This window comes from Petaurus breviceps, unplaced genomic scaffold (genome assembly GCF_028583685.1).
Source record: "Petaurus breviceps papuanus isolate PSGF00001 unplaced genomic scaffold, PetGlider_PUasm1.0 38, whole genome shotgun sequence".
NCBI classification, from domain to species: Eukaryota; Metazoa; Chordata; class Mammalia; order Diprotodontia; family Petauridae; genus Petaurus; species Petaurus breviceps.
In genome coordinates, this window is record NW_027186304.1 from 63,181,318 (window position 1) to 63,197,017 (window position 15,700).

Genomic DNA, 15,700 nt, shown 5'->3' on the forward strand with positions numbered 1-15,700 from the left:
CTATCTATCTATCTATCTATCTATCTATCTATCTATCTATCTATCTATCTATCCATCTATCTATCTGTATCTACTTATATTTCTTTTTGTGGATTCTGCTGCTCCAGAACTGTTTTTATGGCCTTATTTAAAGGTATGTATATAGAGGGATTTTGGAGAGAGCTCAGGTAAAGCTGTTGCCTTTTCTCTGCCATCTTATCTATACCTCCCCCTTCTAATTTAAATGTGTTGGTTTTATTTTTTAAAAAATAACTTTTCAGTTTATTTCTATAATTAAAATTATTCATTCTATCCTTCTGTGAACTTTTCTTTTATTTGGTTTTCCCCTCTACATATATATAGCAAGGGTAATTTCTTCCTTAATCTTCTAACTTTCTTTAGGATGACACTATGTCTCTCCAAAAAATTTTCAATCCTACAAGAATGATGTGTGGAATGTAAAATTGTTTCAAAAACCAACTCAGCATCTTGAAAAGAAAGCCTTTACTATTTTTATAAGAAAAGTGCTGAAATTTTGGAAATAAAAAATTTCTTTTTAAGGTATAGGAATACTAATTCTATCTTCTCCAACTGTTTGGGAACCCTTCCTCCACCCTCCATCCGGTTTAAATGCTACCTTGTCTTATGATGCCTTTCATCATCCCACAGTAAGAAATGATATTTATGTAAAAATTTTTATGTCATATTTATGTCATTTTTCTTTGAATTCCATGTATTTCTGCAAAAAGTCAATATTTAATGTCTTGCTGAGTTTGAGTTGACAAAGTACTTATATGAGTTAGTATTGTTGAGGTTACAAATCTTCCCAGAATTTATTGGTAAGTGGAAAGTCAGCTTAGATAATTGTTCAACTTTTGTCATTTTTTTCCCATTTTAAAAATTTAATTGGTAAACTAAAACATTTAATATATATATGCATATATATGTTTTTTTTTTTTGCTTTTGGGTTAAGTGACTTGCCCAAGGTCACAGGTCTAGTTTTGTATTGTGACTGAGGTTAGAATTTGAACTCAGCTCTTCCTAACTCCAGGACCCGTGCTCATTGTGCCACCTAGCCACCCCTAAAATATTTTTATTTTTTCTTTGGAATATAGAAATTTCACATTGTTATTACTATTAATTAATCTGCCCAATGAGCCTTTTTTTTTTAGATTAAAAGTCTCTTTTATTATCAGTAGAAACTACATAGTGGGTGAGGGGGAGGAAGGGAGCCAAGGTGGGGTAGAATCCAGACACCCCCTTTGAAGGTGAGTTTATGGTAAGAGGTGGGGAGGACTGAGGCATAGCTGTGCCAGCAATCCTTCACATCACACCATTTTTGGAAACTGTGTCTTCCTGGTCCCTCAGGCACCCCTGGGGCTCCTCAGTCATTGAGAAAGAACTTCTTGTAGATCTTGTTCATTTGCTCCAGGAAGACAAAGGTAAGAAAACAGTATGGGGGTTAAATCGGATATAGTAAGGGACGAACCCTTTCCAGAGGCTGCGGAATCCTTCCAGTTGAATGGCCTTCTTCCGCACATCACATCCATTCTTATACTCAGGCTTCCCATTAATTATCCGCATATTCTGGATCCTGGTTTTAACAATATCCGCAGGCATAAAGACTGTTGTTGGAGATCAGCCCACTAATCACGCTGGACCAAAAACAACAGAAGATGTCAGAGAATTGGGGCTAAGTAATGAGAAATTGTTTAGACTCTGAATAGGTAGCAAGCTGGGTACCATTGACAGGAACAGCTCTTGTAACAGTAGGGATATAACCCCTCCTAAGGGTGAGGATGCCTTCTTCCCGAGAAATCCTCACAAATGCATCAGACATTCTTGTAGCCTCTTTGCTCATTCAAGGGCAAGTGATCGTCAGTAGTCATACGTGTCAGGGCAAGTGCAGAAGGTGTTCTTATGAAGGCTCTTAAGGCACCTACTGTCATGCCAATCAGGATTTTCATAAAGAAGTTAGGGGGTGTCCCATCTGGCTTAGTCAGGCGCTCAAAGAGAGCATTATAAATGCCAAGATGAGTTGTTATGTAGGTAGCCTGGCTCATGAGCCCAGTGGAGAGCCTGCATATGTGCTTTGAAACCCCTCAGCCTTCAGGATGCTAGTGAAAGCATGGACACTAGTTTTGTATTGACCGACCCATTCCATGTTCAGCTACATTCGGTTCTTTTTTTTTTTTTTTAAAGCAATTGGGTTTAAGTAACTTGCTCAAGGTTACACGGCCAGTTATTATTTCTGGGTGTGGTGCTGAGTATCTGAGCCCGGATTTGATCCAGGTCATCCCGACACCGGAGCCGATGCTCTCTTACTCGCTGAGCCACCTGGCCTCCCCTAAGCAATTGGGGTTAAGTAACTTGCTCAAGGTTACACGGCCAGGTGTTTCTGGGTGGGTGCTAAGTGTCTGAGCCCGGGATTAGATCTCCAGGTGTTCTCAACACTGGAGCCGGTGCTCTTACTCGCTGTGCTACCTGGTCGCCCCCAACTACATTCGGTTCTTTACCAAATCCAGAGGCTGTACAAAAAATTTAGCCATCATGCCAGCCAAGCCTCCAAACAAAAACTTGACCAGATTGGGAGATGTATGGCATTTTACAGGCAGCTCTCCACTCCCAATGTTCGCTGCCAGCGCCATCTCCGCTAATGCACCAATGCCCTGCTGCACCTGGCTTCATAGGCACTGGCTGCTACATATGGACAAAGAGACACTGCATGCATGCCAGGCCTCACAGTGCCCTCTCCCAGTCCCCACCTTGCCAGTCCCCATTACCATTTTTGGGTGCACAAAGAACCAATCAGGAAGAGGATGGAGCTTGGAGTAGTGCCGGGGCTTGGGGAATGCGAATTGGTATGGCAGGATTTGAGGGTCCTGGAGAAGGGCATAAATTCGAAGGGGGGGGGAGTGGTGGTGGTGAAGGGGCAGCTAGATGGAGCAATGAATAGAGCACATGCTAAGGAGGGAATAACATACACACTTAATTGGGTATCTTACCCTATAGGAAAATAGAAGGGATGGGGACAAAAGGGGTGGATGATAGAAAGGAGAACAGACTGGGGGAAGGGGTGATCAGTATACTTGCCATCTTGGGGTGGGGGTAGGGGAGAGATGGGGAGAAAATTTGGAACTCAAAATCTTGTGGAAATGAATGTTGAAAGCTAAAAATAAATAAATAAATTCTAGGGGAAAAAAAAAGGACTGGAGTACCTGGCCTACAGTCAGGAAGACCTGAGCTCAGACTTACTCAGACAGCTACCCTGTGTGACCCTGGACAAGTCACTTAACCGTGTTTGCCTCAGTTTTCTCATCTATAAAATGAGCTGGAAAAGGAAATGGCAAAGCATACCAGTATCTTTGCCATGAAAAATCCACATGGGATAGTGAAGAGTGGCTGAACACCTTTCTTTAGCATTTAGCTCAATTTACAAGTCACTTTTGTTTTTAGTGATATGTTAATTTTTTTAATGTGTAAATCACTGGGCTTCATTATTTTAGTTGCACTCTGTATGTAATGGACATGTCTTGTTGAGGATTGTTAAGGGTTCTCCTGAACCTATCTCTCTTTTTGAATTGCCATATTTTCCAGAAACTCTGGTCCCAGAGTATGCAAGAGGCCCTGAATGTGTTAAGGAGAAATCCCACCCTCACCTCCCGCCAACACATATAATGACATAACTTTCTGTTTGTATCCCAAACTTTATTCCCTGTGTGTCTTTGAAACGTGTCCTTGGTGTCAGCTAGTCTGTGCTGGGCTGGGAAACTGCTTGTGCAGCTCAGCCCCTTGCAGATAAGCAGACCATCCTATCTTCATAGTCTAGCAGTTACCAAAGGACAAGAATGCAGCTTTTGCCATTGCCTTGTTCCTCCCCTTTGGGAGGGTTTGAGGGTTTTATCCTTTTCCCATTTTTACTGCACCCTTCCCATGTCATGCCCATTTAGAAGATTCCTAGTGTTTCTGCACTTCCCCCCTTCCCTGCCCTCCTGTCCCTTTGTCCTGCTGTTATAAATATGTAAACTTTTGTAAGGACTATGAACTCTGCTTTGGTTTTGGGTTCTACATTTCTCCTAGTTTTCACATAAATTTCATGAAGTAGTGATTTCCTGTTGATAGTATAGAAGTCTTCCAGATTCATAGCACATTTATTTTGTGTAAGCAGCATTGTTGCCCAGATCATTGACATCTTATACAACATAGTCCCTCTTGTTTTTTTAGATTACCTCCTTAGAACAGTCCAGGGGGTATTCCTGATACCATTTTCATGGAAGCATTGAAGTACTGGTAGGCATTAACAGAGCTGAACATGGAAGTAGCTACTTCCATTCTATCAAAAATAAATACACTTTGGAGAGAGGTGATTGCCAGTCTGTAGCCCAGAGAGGACCTATTAGATGATTGTTGATTTGGGAGTGAACTGACCTAAGCTTTGCTTTGTCAGCTCTTTCCATGGTCTTCATTTTCTAATTTCTAATTCCCAGAAAGAATAGTCTTTGTTCCATCTTTCCCTAATAAAATCTTTTCCATGATCATATCAGCAGCAACATTTATTAAACTTAAAAAAAAATTGTCCAATGTTTCATTTAAAATTAGTAAGTAAATCAGCTACTAACAATTTTAGAAACAATGTGCATTTAAGAAATTTTAGAAGTATTTTTGAGAAAGTGAAAAACTTTGTCTCATACACAAATGAAGAATTAAAATTCTAGAGAATCAGTAGATCCTGTTTTAGACAAGATTACTTTCAGAAGAATATTGAGGCTTCAGAGGGGGAAAAGTAATACTTCTTTGGCTCATGCTTTCAATAATATGGATATTTATGCAAGTGGGATGGATTGTAATTCATTCATGCCCTCTGTAGCACTAATGCAATATTCACAGCACCCATAATCACTATAAATATACCTACATGGTGCTCAATGACAAAATATAACAGACTCCCCATATAAAAGACAGAAGCAAAACATTTATTCAGACACCAGAAAACCAAATCCCTAAACCAGTCAAGCTGATTCCGTCATAGTAGCAAATAAGTTAATAAGCCACAACAGCACAGAACAACACTACATCAATATTTACTCACACATCTATCTGTCTCCCTCAGAAGCATGCTTTCTTCCCAACAGTTTAGGTTTCTCTGACTCCCAGCTTCCTGTGGGCTCTGCTCCACCCTTCAGAAAACTCTTCCCACCACAGGTTCCATGTGAATATAAATTCAGCCTATTAGGGGGAAGAATATATTTTAAAAGCAGGGAAGGTCTTCAAATTCCCATTACACCCTCTTAACCTGTGTGATTTTTGTTGGAAAGAATTATGGATTTGGAATTAAAAGACTTAGGTTAAAATCACAAATTATTCACTTAATCTCTCTGGGTCTCAGTTCCATCACCTGCAAAATAAAGGGGTTGGACTAGGTAACTTCTGAGATGACTTTCAGTTTTAAGTCTATGATTATATGACCATCCTTAAAGGATATGTCCAGCATTTCACACACATTAGCTGAAATTAGCCACATTTGTCTCTTTTAACATTTTAAGGCATAAGTGGAGTGCTCAAAGTGGTATCCAATTATTATTCTTCACTTTTACTATATGATATTTTTAACTGACTTTTTTTTGTACAGACATCCCATGTAATGCTGATTGCAGTCCAATCCAGTCCAATAATCATTTATTAATGACATGCTATTTGTAAAGCACTGTTGTAGGAGTTGGATACAAAAAGCCTGCTTATATTGACTATGAACTGATTTAGTTTTTTGAGTAATGAGAAATTTTGATTTTTAAGATATGGTGGTATTCTGTGCTTTTCAGCTACCAATTTTCCTCAATGTTAAAAAAAATTGGAGGGGGTCAAACAAAGGTGGTGATTTCATTTTGGGTATACTTTCTGGTCATTGCCAGCACTGGGCTATTTCTTCAATGCAATCTAACTCACTTCCTTCCTTGAATTCATCATTTCTGTCTTTCCATTTGGTTTTTATTTGCTTATAGGGCAAAGGATTAGGGTTATCTGTCTACTTGAGTTGATGTGCAAAGATAACCCAATAGTACTTGTCCAAAATATATACAGTGATGGACTAACTGAACTTCTGTTGTACATTCTAGTCTAGACAATGCATTTTTTATCCTTTTTAATTTTGATAAGGGTGATCTTTTTTTTTGAAGACCTTATATCTCCTGGAGGAGACCCTTTACAGGGCTTAATATAGTCAACAAAATATCACATAGGAACAGAAATACTTGATTGTTATTGATAGAGGAATTGTCATTTGAACTCTTTATAGGGCATCCTTCATAATAATATCAGATATTTTTGGTGTCTTCCTTTATTTCTTTTTAATGATCACTTTATAGAGTCATTTCTATGATTGCATCTGTCAAGAGATCTTGTATGATTTAGACATATGAACAGGAGATGGCTTATTAGAGGAAAACATTCAAGGCTAAATTTTATTCTAAAAAGTCAATGGGATTTTGTTTTTGGTTTTTTTTTTTTGCTTTTTGTTTGTTTGGATTATTTTAGTACATGTTGAGATCATTTACATAAAGGTTTTCAAAGTAAAGATGGGAGGCAGTAGTTATGAGGGTTAGTACCAGTCAGGATTTTTCAACCCTTGATACTTTCAAAATTGTGCCCCCTTCAGCATAAATTTCTTCTGTGTGTATTTGTTATGGTCTGAATGATCTCTTCAACTTCAGTTTATTAATTACTTTTTCCTTATATAAGACATTGGAAAATGAGGTGTTAGAATCTGAATGTGGTGATTCCTTTGTCAGAAAAAAACACAGAAGCAAGATAATAATGTAACCGGTTGATGGCAGAAATCTTTAGTAAGATGGAAATGTACTTTAAATTGATATTCAAATTGTTCAACTTCAGTGATTATTTCTTGATTTTTATCTGCCTACTACAGACTCGTTTCTTAGAAAATAATTTTTGAGATAAAAAAATGGGATTTTTCTGACTCAAGTTCACCAAAACACTATTTTGGAAGTGGGGACATATGAGTATGGTTCTAGTTAGATAAGTAGAGAGATTCAATATTCCAAAGAAAGATATTATTAAGAGAACAAGATCCTAGTGAAAGATGTTAAAAACATAGTTGGAATAAAAGAAAGGAAGAGATGTTTCTTTTAAGATCGAAAAGAAGTGAGGATGAATGAATTAAATAGATACTTTGACAATACCTGCTTTTATTGATATAGAACCAATTAAAAATAACAATTTCCTCTGAGAAGCCAAAAACAGAACACTAAAGTCATGGATGATAGAGATGATGCATGACCATCTATTCTAAACTCCAGCATCCCTAAGAAAGATTATCAAAGCAAAACACTTAAAAAAACAAAGAAAATGTATTCTTCATTGTAAAAAATTAGTATAGATTAGTAATTTTAATAAATAGTTGTATTTCCATAGTGTATTTTCCCTAAGAATTTAATTTCTTTCATATTCATTGCCTAGGATTTAGAAAGGTGATAGATATGATAAGAATGCTTTTCCCATTACATCTTTCTCTAAATGTCCAGCATTGTAGTCTGTCCAGTGTAGTTTAGACTCAGAATTTCCGTAGTTAATTGGAATTTACACAGATACTTCTGAATGATTTTATATACCATAGCTGGGGGTAAAGGTCAGTTATCAGTCCTTAAATCAGCAAAAATCACTTCAATTACTTAAAGACTGTTCAAGTAGGAAGTATCAGTCAGACATACGCACAGCCTACTGGAGCCATACAGCATAAAGATTCAAAGATCAGTAAGTTGTCAGATCAAAGTAAGTCGTCTCAGTGTTTCAGTGACAAATTCACTTGTTTTATTTGATGAGCTTAATTAACTTTGTACAAATAATATTGATAATATATTTATTTTTGCAAAATTATGCTGGACATGGGCCAAATTGCAATCCAAACAATAGCTGGAGATACATCCATCACATCAGCCTATTGACAAGCTGTGTTTGAGGGCTAAGTGTCGTGGAGGCTTAGATTCCAAGTGCCATATTTTATTATAGATAGAATAATACTCCAAGTCTTAAACTCCATGTGAGAAACTGTTGCTGAAGTAGTGTAGGTGTTGGTGTTTGAAATTGATAATGAATTTCTGGATTGCATAGAGGGAATTTTATTTGCATGTCAAGAAGAAATGGTTGGTGTGAATATAACTTTAATTCTTTTTTTCAGATTAATCTTAAAGATGTTGGTGAATTATATAAAATACGCATTGGCCATGACAATAGTGGAAAGGACCCTAGTTGGTATTTGGAAGAAATTAAACTTGAAGAAATAGCCACTGGTGAGGTGTTTTCCCTCACAGTTGATTGTTGGATAACTGAGAATGAAGATGATGGAGACACCTGTAAAGAAATATCTATTAACAGACCTAACAAGAAGCCCTTGCCATGTATGTATTTGTGAACTCTTTTATAATTTTTAAGTAAAAAGGTTCAATATGCTGAGATTTTAGAAAACTCAGGTTTGTCTTTTAAACATTCATTTGTGTGTCTTTTTGTGTTTTGGTATAATTTTCATGTCTTAAACTTTAGTATTCCTACACTTTAGTATTTTTGGTCATATTCATTTAGTATATTTTTACTTATTTTTAAAATTAAATTTTATTTTATGTTCAAACTATGATAAATCTTTTTGCCCTTCATTTCCCACCATCCCCATTGAGAAATCAAGAAAAACAAACTCCCTCTTATCAGAATGTACAGTTAAGCTTAACAACATTTCTCACTAGCCATGTTAAAAAAAATTATCTTAATTTGCATTCTGAGTCTAACAACTCTTTCAGGAGGTCTGCATCATATTTCATCATGACTCTTTAGGAATTGTGATTGGTCATTGTGTAGGTCAGAGTTCCCAAGTGTTTCTCTCTCTCCTCCTTCTCCCCTCTCCCTCCCTCTTTCTCATTTCCTCTCTCCCTCTCTTTCTCCCTTTTCCTTTCACTCTCTTTATTCCTCCCTTCCTCTCTCAACCCCACATAGATATTTTCACATACATTTAATCACCCATGATCAACCTAGTTACCATCCTACCCCAACCCCCTCCCCACCCTATTGAGAACACAGAACATTTAGAATTAAGTCAAAGCAAATTTCCAAGTTGGTCATTGTCATTCATATGTATGTGTTTATGTGTGTGTGTGTGTGTACATGTCTTCTTCTGCATTCTGAGTCCTTCTTATCTTTTTTCGAGGATGACTAGCATGTTTTATTGTTAGTCCTCTGGAATTCCAGTTGGGTGAAATATATTTCTGTACTTAACTCTGCATCTTTGTATATTCTTCATTCTTTTGACCAGTTTATGTGAGAGTTAGTTTCAAATGTCAATCACTCTTCTTCAACCACCTCCTCCTTGTTTATATATGTATAGTTTCTTTCTGCAAGATAATTTTCCAAAATCTTCCTTTCCCTCCCCCTCCCCTGGTACATTCTTTTTTCCCCTCTCTTTTCATTTTTACCTTAAAATTATCAAGACATAACAGAAACACTCATTTCTAATTGGATTCCCTCTATGAGCCCTGATGATGATAGAGTTCAAAGGGGACACCTATCCATATTTAATGTAAGCAGTTTAGTCCTTTGTCATTGTTTATTCTTGATTATCTTTTTTATTTTTCTCTTTTCTCCTTTATACTTCAAAGTTTCTCTGTAGGTCTGGATTTTTCATCAAGAAAATTTGGAAATCCTCTTTATAAATATCTCCACCACCCCCAATTGTATTATATTCTGTTTTTCTGAGTAAGTTATATTTGCTATAAGTCCATATTCTTTGCCTTCTGGAATGTCATATTCAACATTTTCCTTTCCTTTATAGTGATGACTGCTAAACTGTATGTGATGCTGACTGTTATTCTTTAGTACATGAATTCTTTCTGGCTGTTTTTTTCTTTTCTTTTTAAAGCAATCGGGGTTAAGTAACTTAATAGCTTAAGGCCAGTTATTCTGGGTGTGGTGCTAAGTATCTGAGCCTGGATTTGATCCCCAGGTCATCCCGACACTGGAGCCGGTGTTCTTACTTGCTGTGCTACCTGGCCGCCCCCCTTTCTGGCTGTTTGCAAAATTGTTCTTTGAACTGGCAGTTCTGGGTTTTGACTCTTATGTTCCTGGGAGTTTTCATTTTGGAATTTCTTTTGGAGGTCAACCTCTGGATTATTTTTATTTCCACTTTGTCCTATAATTCTAGGAGATCTGGACAGTTATCTTTTAAGATTTCTTGTAATATATCTAGACTCCTTTTTTTTTTTTTAAAAAGCTTTTATAGAGGGGCGGCCAGGTGGCTCAGCGAGTAAGAACACCGGCTCCAGTGTTGGGACGACCTGGAGATCGAATCCCGGGCTCAGACACTCAGCACCACACCCAGAAATAACTGGCCATGTAACCTTGAGCAAGTTACTTAACCCTGATTGCTTAAAAAAAAAAAGCTTTTATTTAGTATTTTATTTTTCTCCAGTTATATGTAAAAACAATTTCTAACATTTATTTTTAAAACTTTGAATTTCACATTCTCTCTTTCCCTCCTTCCCTGCCCCACCCTTCCACTGAGAAGGCAAGCAATTTGATATAGGTGACACATGTGTAATCATGCAAAACATATTCATAATAATTATGTTGTGAAAGAAATCATAGACAAGAAAAAAAAAACTCAAGAAAATTAAAGTAAAAAAAGTATGTTTCAATCTGTAGTCAGACACCATCAGCTCTTTGTCTGGAGATGGATAACATTAAAAAAAAATATTTATTTATTTTTAGTTTTCAACATTCACTTCCATAAGTTTTAATTTTTCCCCCCTCTCTTGCCCTCCCTCCCTAAGACAGCATACAATCTGATATGGTTCTACTATATATTCCTATTAGACACATTTTCACATTACTCTTCTTGCACAGAAGAATTATAACAAATGGGAGAGACTGTAAGAAGGAAAAACAAAACAAAAAATAGTCTGCTTTGCTCTGCATTCCAAGTTCATAGCTCTTTCTCTGGATGTGGATGGCATTTACCAGCATGAGTGCTTTGAAATTTTTTAAGTCCTTGCATTGTTGAGAAGGACAAAGTCTAGCAAAATCTGTCATCGAACACTGTCTGTTTCTGTGAACAATGTTTTCCTGGTTCTGTTCATTTCACTCAGCATCAGTCCATACAAGTCTTTGATGGATTTTATTTTTCATCATAAGTCCTTCCAACTTGTCTTGGATCATTGTACTACTAAAAATAGCTAAGTCGCTCACGTCTGATCATCTTACAATATTGCTATTATTTTGTACACAGTACATTTCACTTTGCATCAGCTCATGTAAGTGTTTCCAGGTTTTTCTGAGAACATTCTGTTCACCATTTCTTATACTATAACAGTGTTCCATCATAATCATAGACCACAACCTGTTCAGTCATTCCCCAATGGATGGGCATCCCCTCAACTTCTAATTTTTTGCCCCAAGAAAAGAGATGCTAAAAATATTTTTGTAAGTATGGGTCCTTTTCCTTTTTGTTTTTATCTCTCTGGGGATAAAGATCCACTAGTGGTATTGCTAGTTCAAAAGGTATGCATGGTTTTGTAGCCCTTTAAGCATAGTTCCAAATTGCTCTACAGTGGTCGAATCAGGTCACAACTCCACCAACTGTCCATTAATGTCTCATTTTTCCCTCACCCCTTCCAACATTTATCATTTACCTTTTCTGTTCTATTAGCCAGTCTTAAAAATACCTTAGAGTTGTTTTAGTTTGCATTTCTCCCATGAATAGCATGTTAGAGGTTTTTTTTTAATATGCTACAGATAGTTTTGATTACTTCATCTGAAAACTAATCATATCTTTTCATCATTTATCAGTAGGGGAATGGCTCTTATTTTTATAAATTTGATTCATTTCTCTATATGTTTGAGGAATGAGGCCTTTATCAGAGAAATTTGCTTCAATTTTTTTTCACAAATGTATCATTCGCAGATTATGATGCAATAAAAATCATATGCAATAAAGGGCCATGGAAAGACAGACTAAAAACTAATTGGAAACTATACAATTTAATCCTAAAGAATGCGTGGGTCAAACAAGAAATCATATAAAAAATCAGTAACTTCATTCAAGAAAATGACAATAATGAGACAACATACCAAAATTTGTGGGATACAGCAAAGGTGGTTCTTAGGGGATGTTTTATATCCCTGAGTGCATACATGAATAAATTGAGAAAAGGGAGGTCAAGAATTGGGCACGCAATTGAAAACGCTAGAAAAAGAACAAATTGAAAATCTGCAATCAAATACTAAATTGGAAATAATGAAAACCAAAGGAGAAATTAAGAAAATTGAAATTAAGAAAACTATGGAATTAATGAATAAAACTAACCTGGTTTTATGAAAAAAAAAAACAATAAAATTGATAGACCCTTAGCAGATATGATAAAAAAGAAAGAAGAAAACCAAATTACGAGTATCAAAAATGAAAAGGGTGAATCTACCTCCTAAGAAGAGGAAATTAAAACAATAATTAGTAATTATTTGGCCAAATTATATGCACATAAATTTGACAATCTTAGTGAAATGAATGAATATTTATGAAAATATAAGTTGACCAGATTAACTGAAGAGGAACTAAATTACTTAAATAACCCCATCTCAGAGAAAGAAATTGAACAAACCATCAGTGAACTCCCTAGGAAAAAATCTCCAGGGCCAGATGGACTTACTATTGAATTGTATCAAGTATTTAAAGAACAAGTGATTCTAATATTTTACAAATTATTTGGGAAAATTAGTGAACAAGGAGTCCTACCAAATTCTTTTTATGACATAAACATGGTACTGATACCTAAATCAGGAAGAGATAAAATGGAAAAAAAAATTATAGACCAATTTACCTCATGAATATAGTTGCAAAAAAAATTTAAATAAAATGTTAGCAAAAAGACTACAGCAACTTATCACAAGAATAATACATTTTGATCAGGTAGGATTTATTCCAGGAATGCAAGGATGGTTTAATATTAGGAAAACCATCAGTATAATTGATCATATCAACAATAAAACTAGCAGAAACCACATAATTATCTCAACAGATGCAGAAAAGGCTTTTGACAAAGTACAACATCCATTCCTATTAAAAACACTAGAAAGTAGAGGAATTAGTGGAGCTTTCCTTAAAATAATAAGTAGCATCTATTTAAAGCCATCAGCAAGTATTACATGTAAAGGGGATAAGTAGAAGCATTTCCAATAAGATCAGTGGTGAAACAAGGGTGTCTCCTATCACCCCTCTTATTCAATCTGGTACTAGAAATATTAGCAGTAGAAATTAGAGAAGAAAAAGAAATTGAAGGAATCAAATCAGGCAAAGAAGAGACCAAGTTATCACTCTTTTTTTTTTTTTTTTTGCTTTTTGGGGGGAAATTTGGGGTTAGAGTCTTTCCCACATTTACACACCGGGTGTGTGTGTGTGTGTGTGTGTGTGTGTGTGTGTGTGTGTGTGTGTGTGTGTGTTAAGTGTCTGAGGCTGGAACCGAACTTGGGTCCTCCCAGCTCTGGCGCCAGCACTCACTGCGCCACCTAGCCACCCCTAAGTTATAACTCTTTGTGGATGATATGATGATATGCTTAGAGAATCCTAGAGAATCAAGTAAAAAACTACTTGAGACAATAAATAAATTTGGGAAAGTAGCAGGATATAAAATAAACCCACATAAATCCTCAGCATTCCTGTATATTTCTAATGAAATCCAACAGCAAGAGATAGAAAGAGAAATCCCATTTAAAGTTACTGTAGACATTATAAAATATTTGAGAATCTACCTGCCAAAACAAAGCCAGGACCTATATGAACACAATTACAAAACACTTTTCACACAAATAAAGTCAAATCTAAATAATTGGAAAAACATCAGTTACTCATGGCTGGATCAAGCTAATATAATAAAAATGACAATTTTACCTAAATTAAATTACATATTTAGTGCCATACCAATCAATTTACCAATCAAAATTACTTTATAGACCTAGAAAAAATAGTAACAAAATTCATTTGGAAGAACAAAAGCTCCAGAACATCAAGGGTATTAATGAAAAGAAAGGGAAGGTGGACTACCTGTACCAGATTTTAATCTGTATTATAAAGCAGCAGTCATCAAAACTACTTGGTACTGGCTGAGGAATAGAGCAGTGGATCAATGGAATAGATTGGGTACACGAGACTCAGCAGTCAATGACTGTAATAATCTGCTCTTTTTTTTTCAAAGCAATTGGGGTTAAGTAATTTGCTCAAGGTTACATGGCCAGTTTTTTCTGGATGTGGTGCTAAGTATCAGAGCCCAGATTCAATCCCCAGTTCATCTCAACCTGGCGCCGGTGCTCTTACTCGCTGAGCCACCTGGCCACCCCTAAGCAATTGGGGTAAAGTAACTTGCTCAAGGTTACACAGCCAGGTGTTTCTGGGTGGGTGCTAAGTGTCTGAGCCCAGATTCAATCCCTAGGTCATCCTGACACAGGGGCTGATGCTCTTACTCGCTATGCTACCTGGCCCCAATAATCTACTCTTTGATAAACCCAAAGATCCTGTTTTGGGAATAAGAACTCACTATTTGACAAAAACTTCTGGGAAAACTGGAATATAGTATGGCAGAAACTGGGCATAGACCCTTATCTAACACTGTATAGCAAAATTTAGTCTAAATGGGTGCGTGATCTAAGTATAAAGGATGATGCTGTAAGCAATCTGGGAAAACAAGGAATAGTTTACCTGTCAGATTTATGGAGAGGGGAAGATTTCATGACCAAATAAGTGAGCATTAAAAATGCAAAATGGATAACTTTGATTCCATGAAACTGAAAAGCTTCTATACAAACAAAGCCAATGTAACCAAGATTAAGAGGGAAGTGGTAAGTTGGGAAGGAATTTTTACAACCAATGTCTCTGATAAAGGCCTCACTTCTAAAATATACAGAGAATTGAGTCAAATCTATAAGAATACAAGTCGTTCCCCAATTGATAAATGGTTAAAGGATATGAACAGACAGTTCTCAGAGCAAGAAATTAAAGATATCTATAAGCATATGAAACAATGCTCTAAGTCACTATTGATTAGAGAAATGCAAGTCAAAACAACTCTGAGGTACCACATCTCACCAGTCAGATTGGCTAAGATGACAAAACAGGAAAATGACAAATGCTGGAGAGGATGTGGAAAAATTGGAACATTAATACATTACTGGTGGAGTTGTGAACTGATCCAACCATTCTGGAGAGCAATCTGGAACTATGCCCAAAGTGCTATAAGTAATTTCATATCCTTTGACCCAGCAATACCACTTCTATGGTTGTATCCCAAAGAGATCACAGAAGTGAGCAGAGGACCCATATGTACAAAAATATTTATAGCAGTTCTTTTTGTGGTGGCAAATTAGAAATTAAGGGGATGCCCATCAATTGGGGAATGGCTAAACAAGTTATGGTATATGAATGTAATGGAATACTATTGCACCATAAGAAATGAAGAGCAGATGGACTTCATATCTATCTGGAGAGGCTTATACAAACTGATGCTGAGTGAGAAGAGCAGAACCAGGAAAAATTTGTACACCATTACAGATACAACATATGTATGATGACCAACTTTGATAGACCGGACTCTTCTCAGAAATGCAGGGCTATAAGTAAACTCCAAAAGACTCATGATGGAGAGAGATGTCTCCATTCAGAGAAAGAACCAGAAAGAACAGA

General features: G+C 36.4%; 1 protein-coding gene and 1 pseudogene across 1 annotated transcript in view; one reads left to right on the forward strand and one right to left on the reverse strand.

Annotated features, from left to right (window-relative positions):
* LOC138170116 (lipoxygenase homology domain-containing protein 1-like) overlaps window positions 1-15,700 on the forward strand; it is a 657,842-nt gene that overhangs the window by 292,697 nt on the left and 349,445 nt on the right. Inside the window, exon 25 of the mRNA XM_069099511.1 lies at window positions 8,171-8,390. Coding sequence (XP_068955612.1) covers window positions 8,171-8,390 — 220 coding nt within the window. The remainder of the gene's footprint in view (window positions 1-8,170; window positions 8,391-15,700) is intronic.
* On the reverse strand, window positions 1,203-2,627 carry LOC138170115 (mitochondrial 2-oxoglutarate/malate carrier protein-like; annotated as a pseudogene).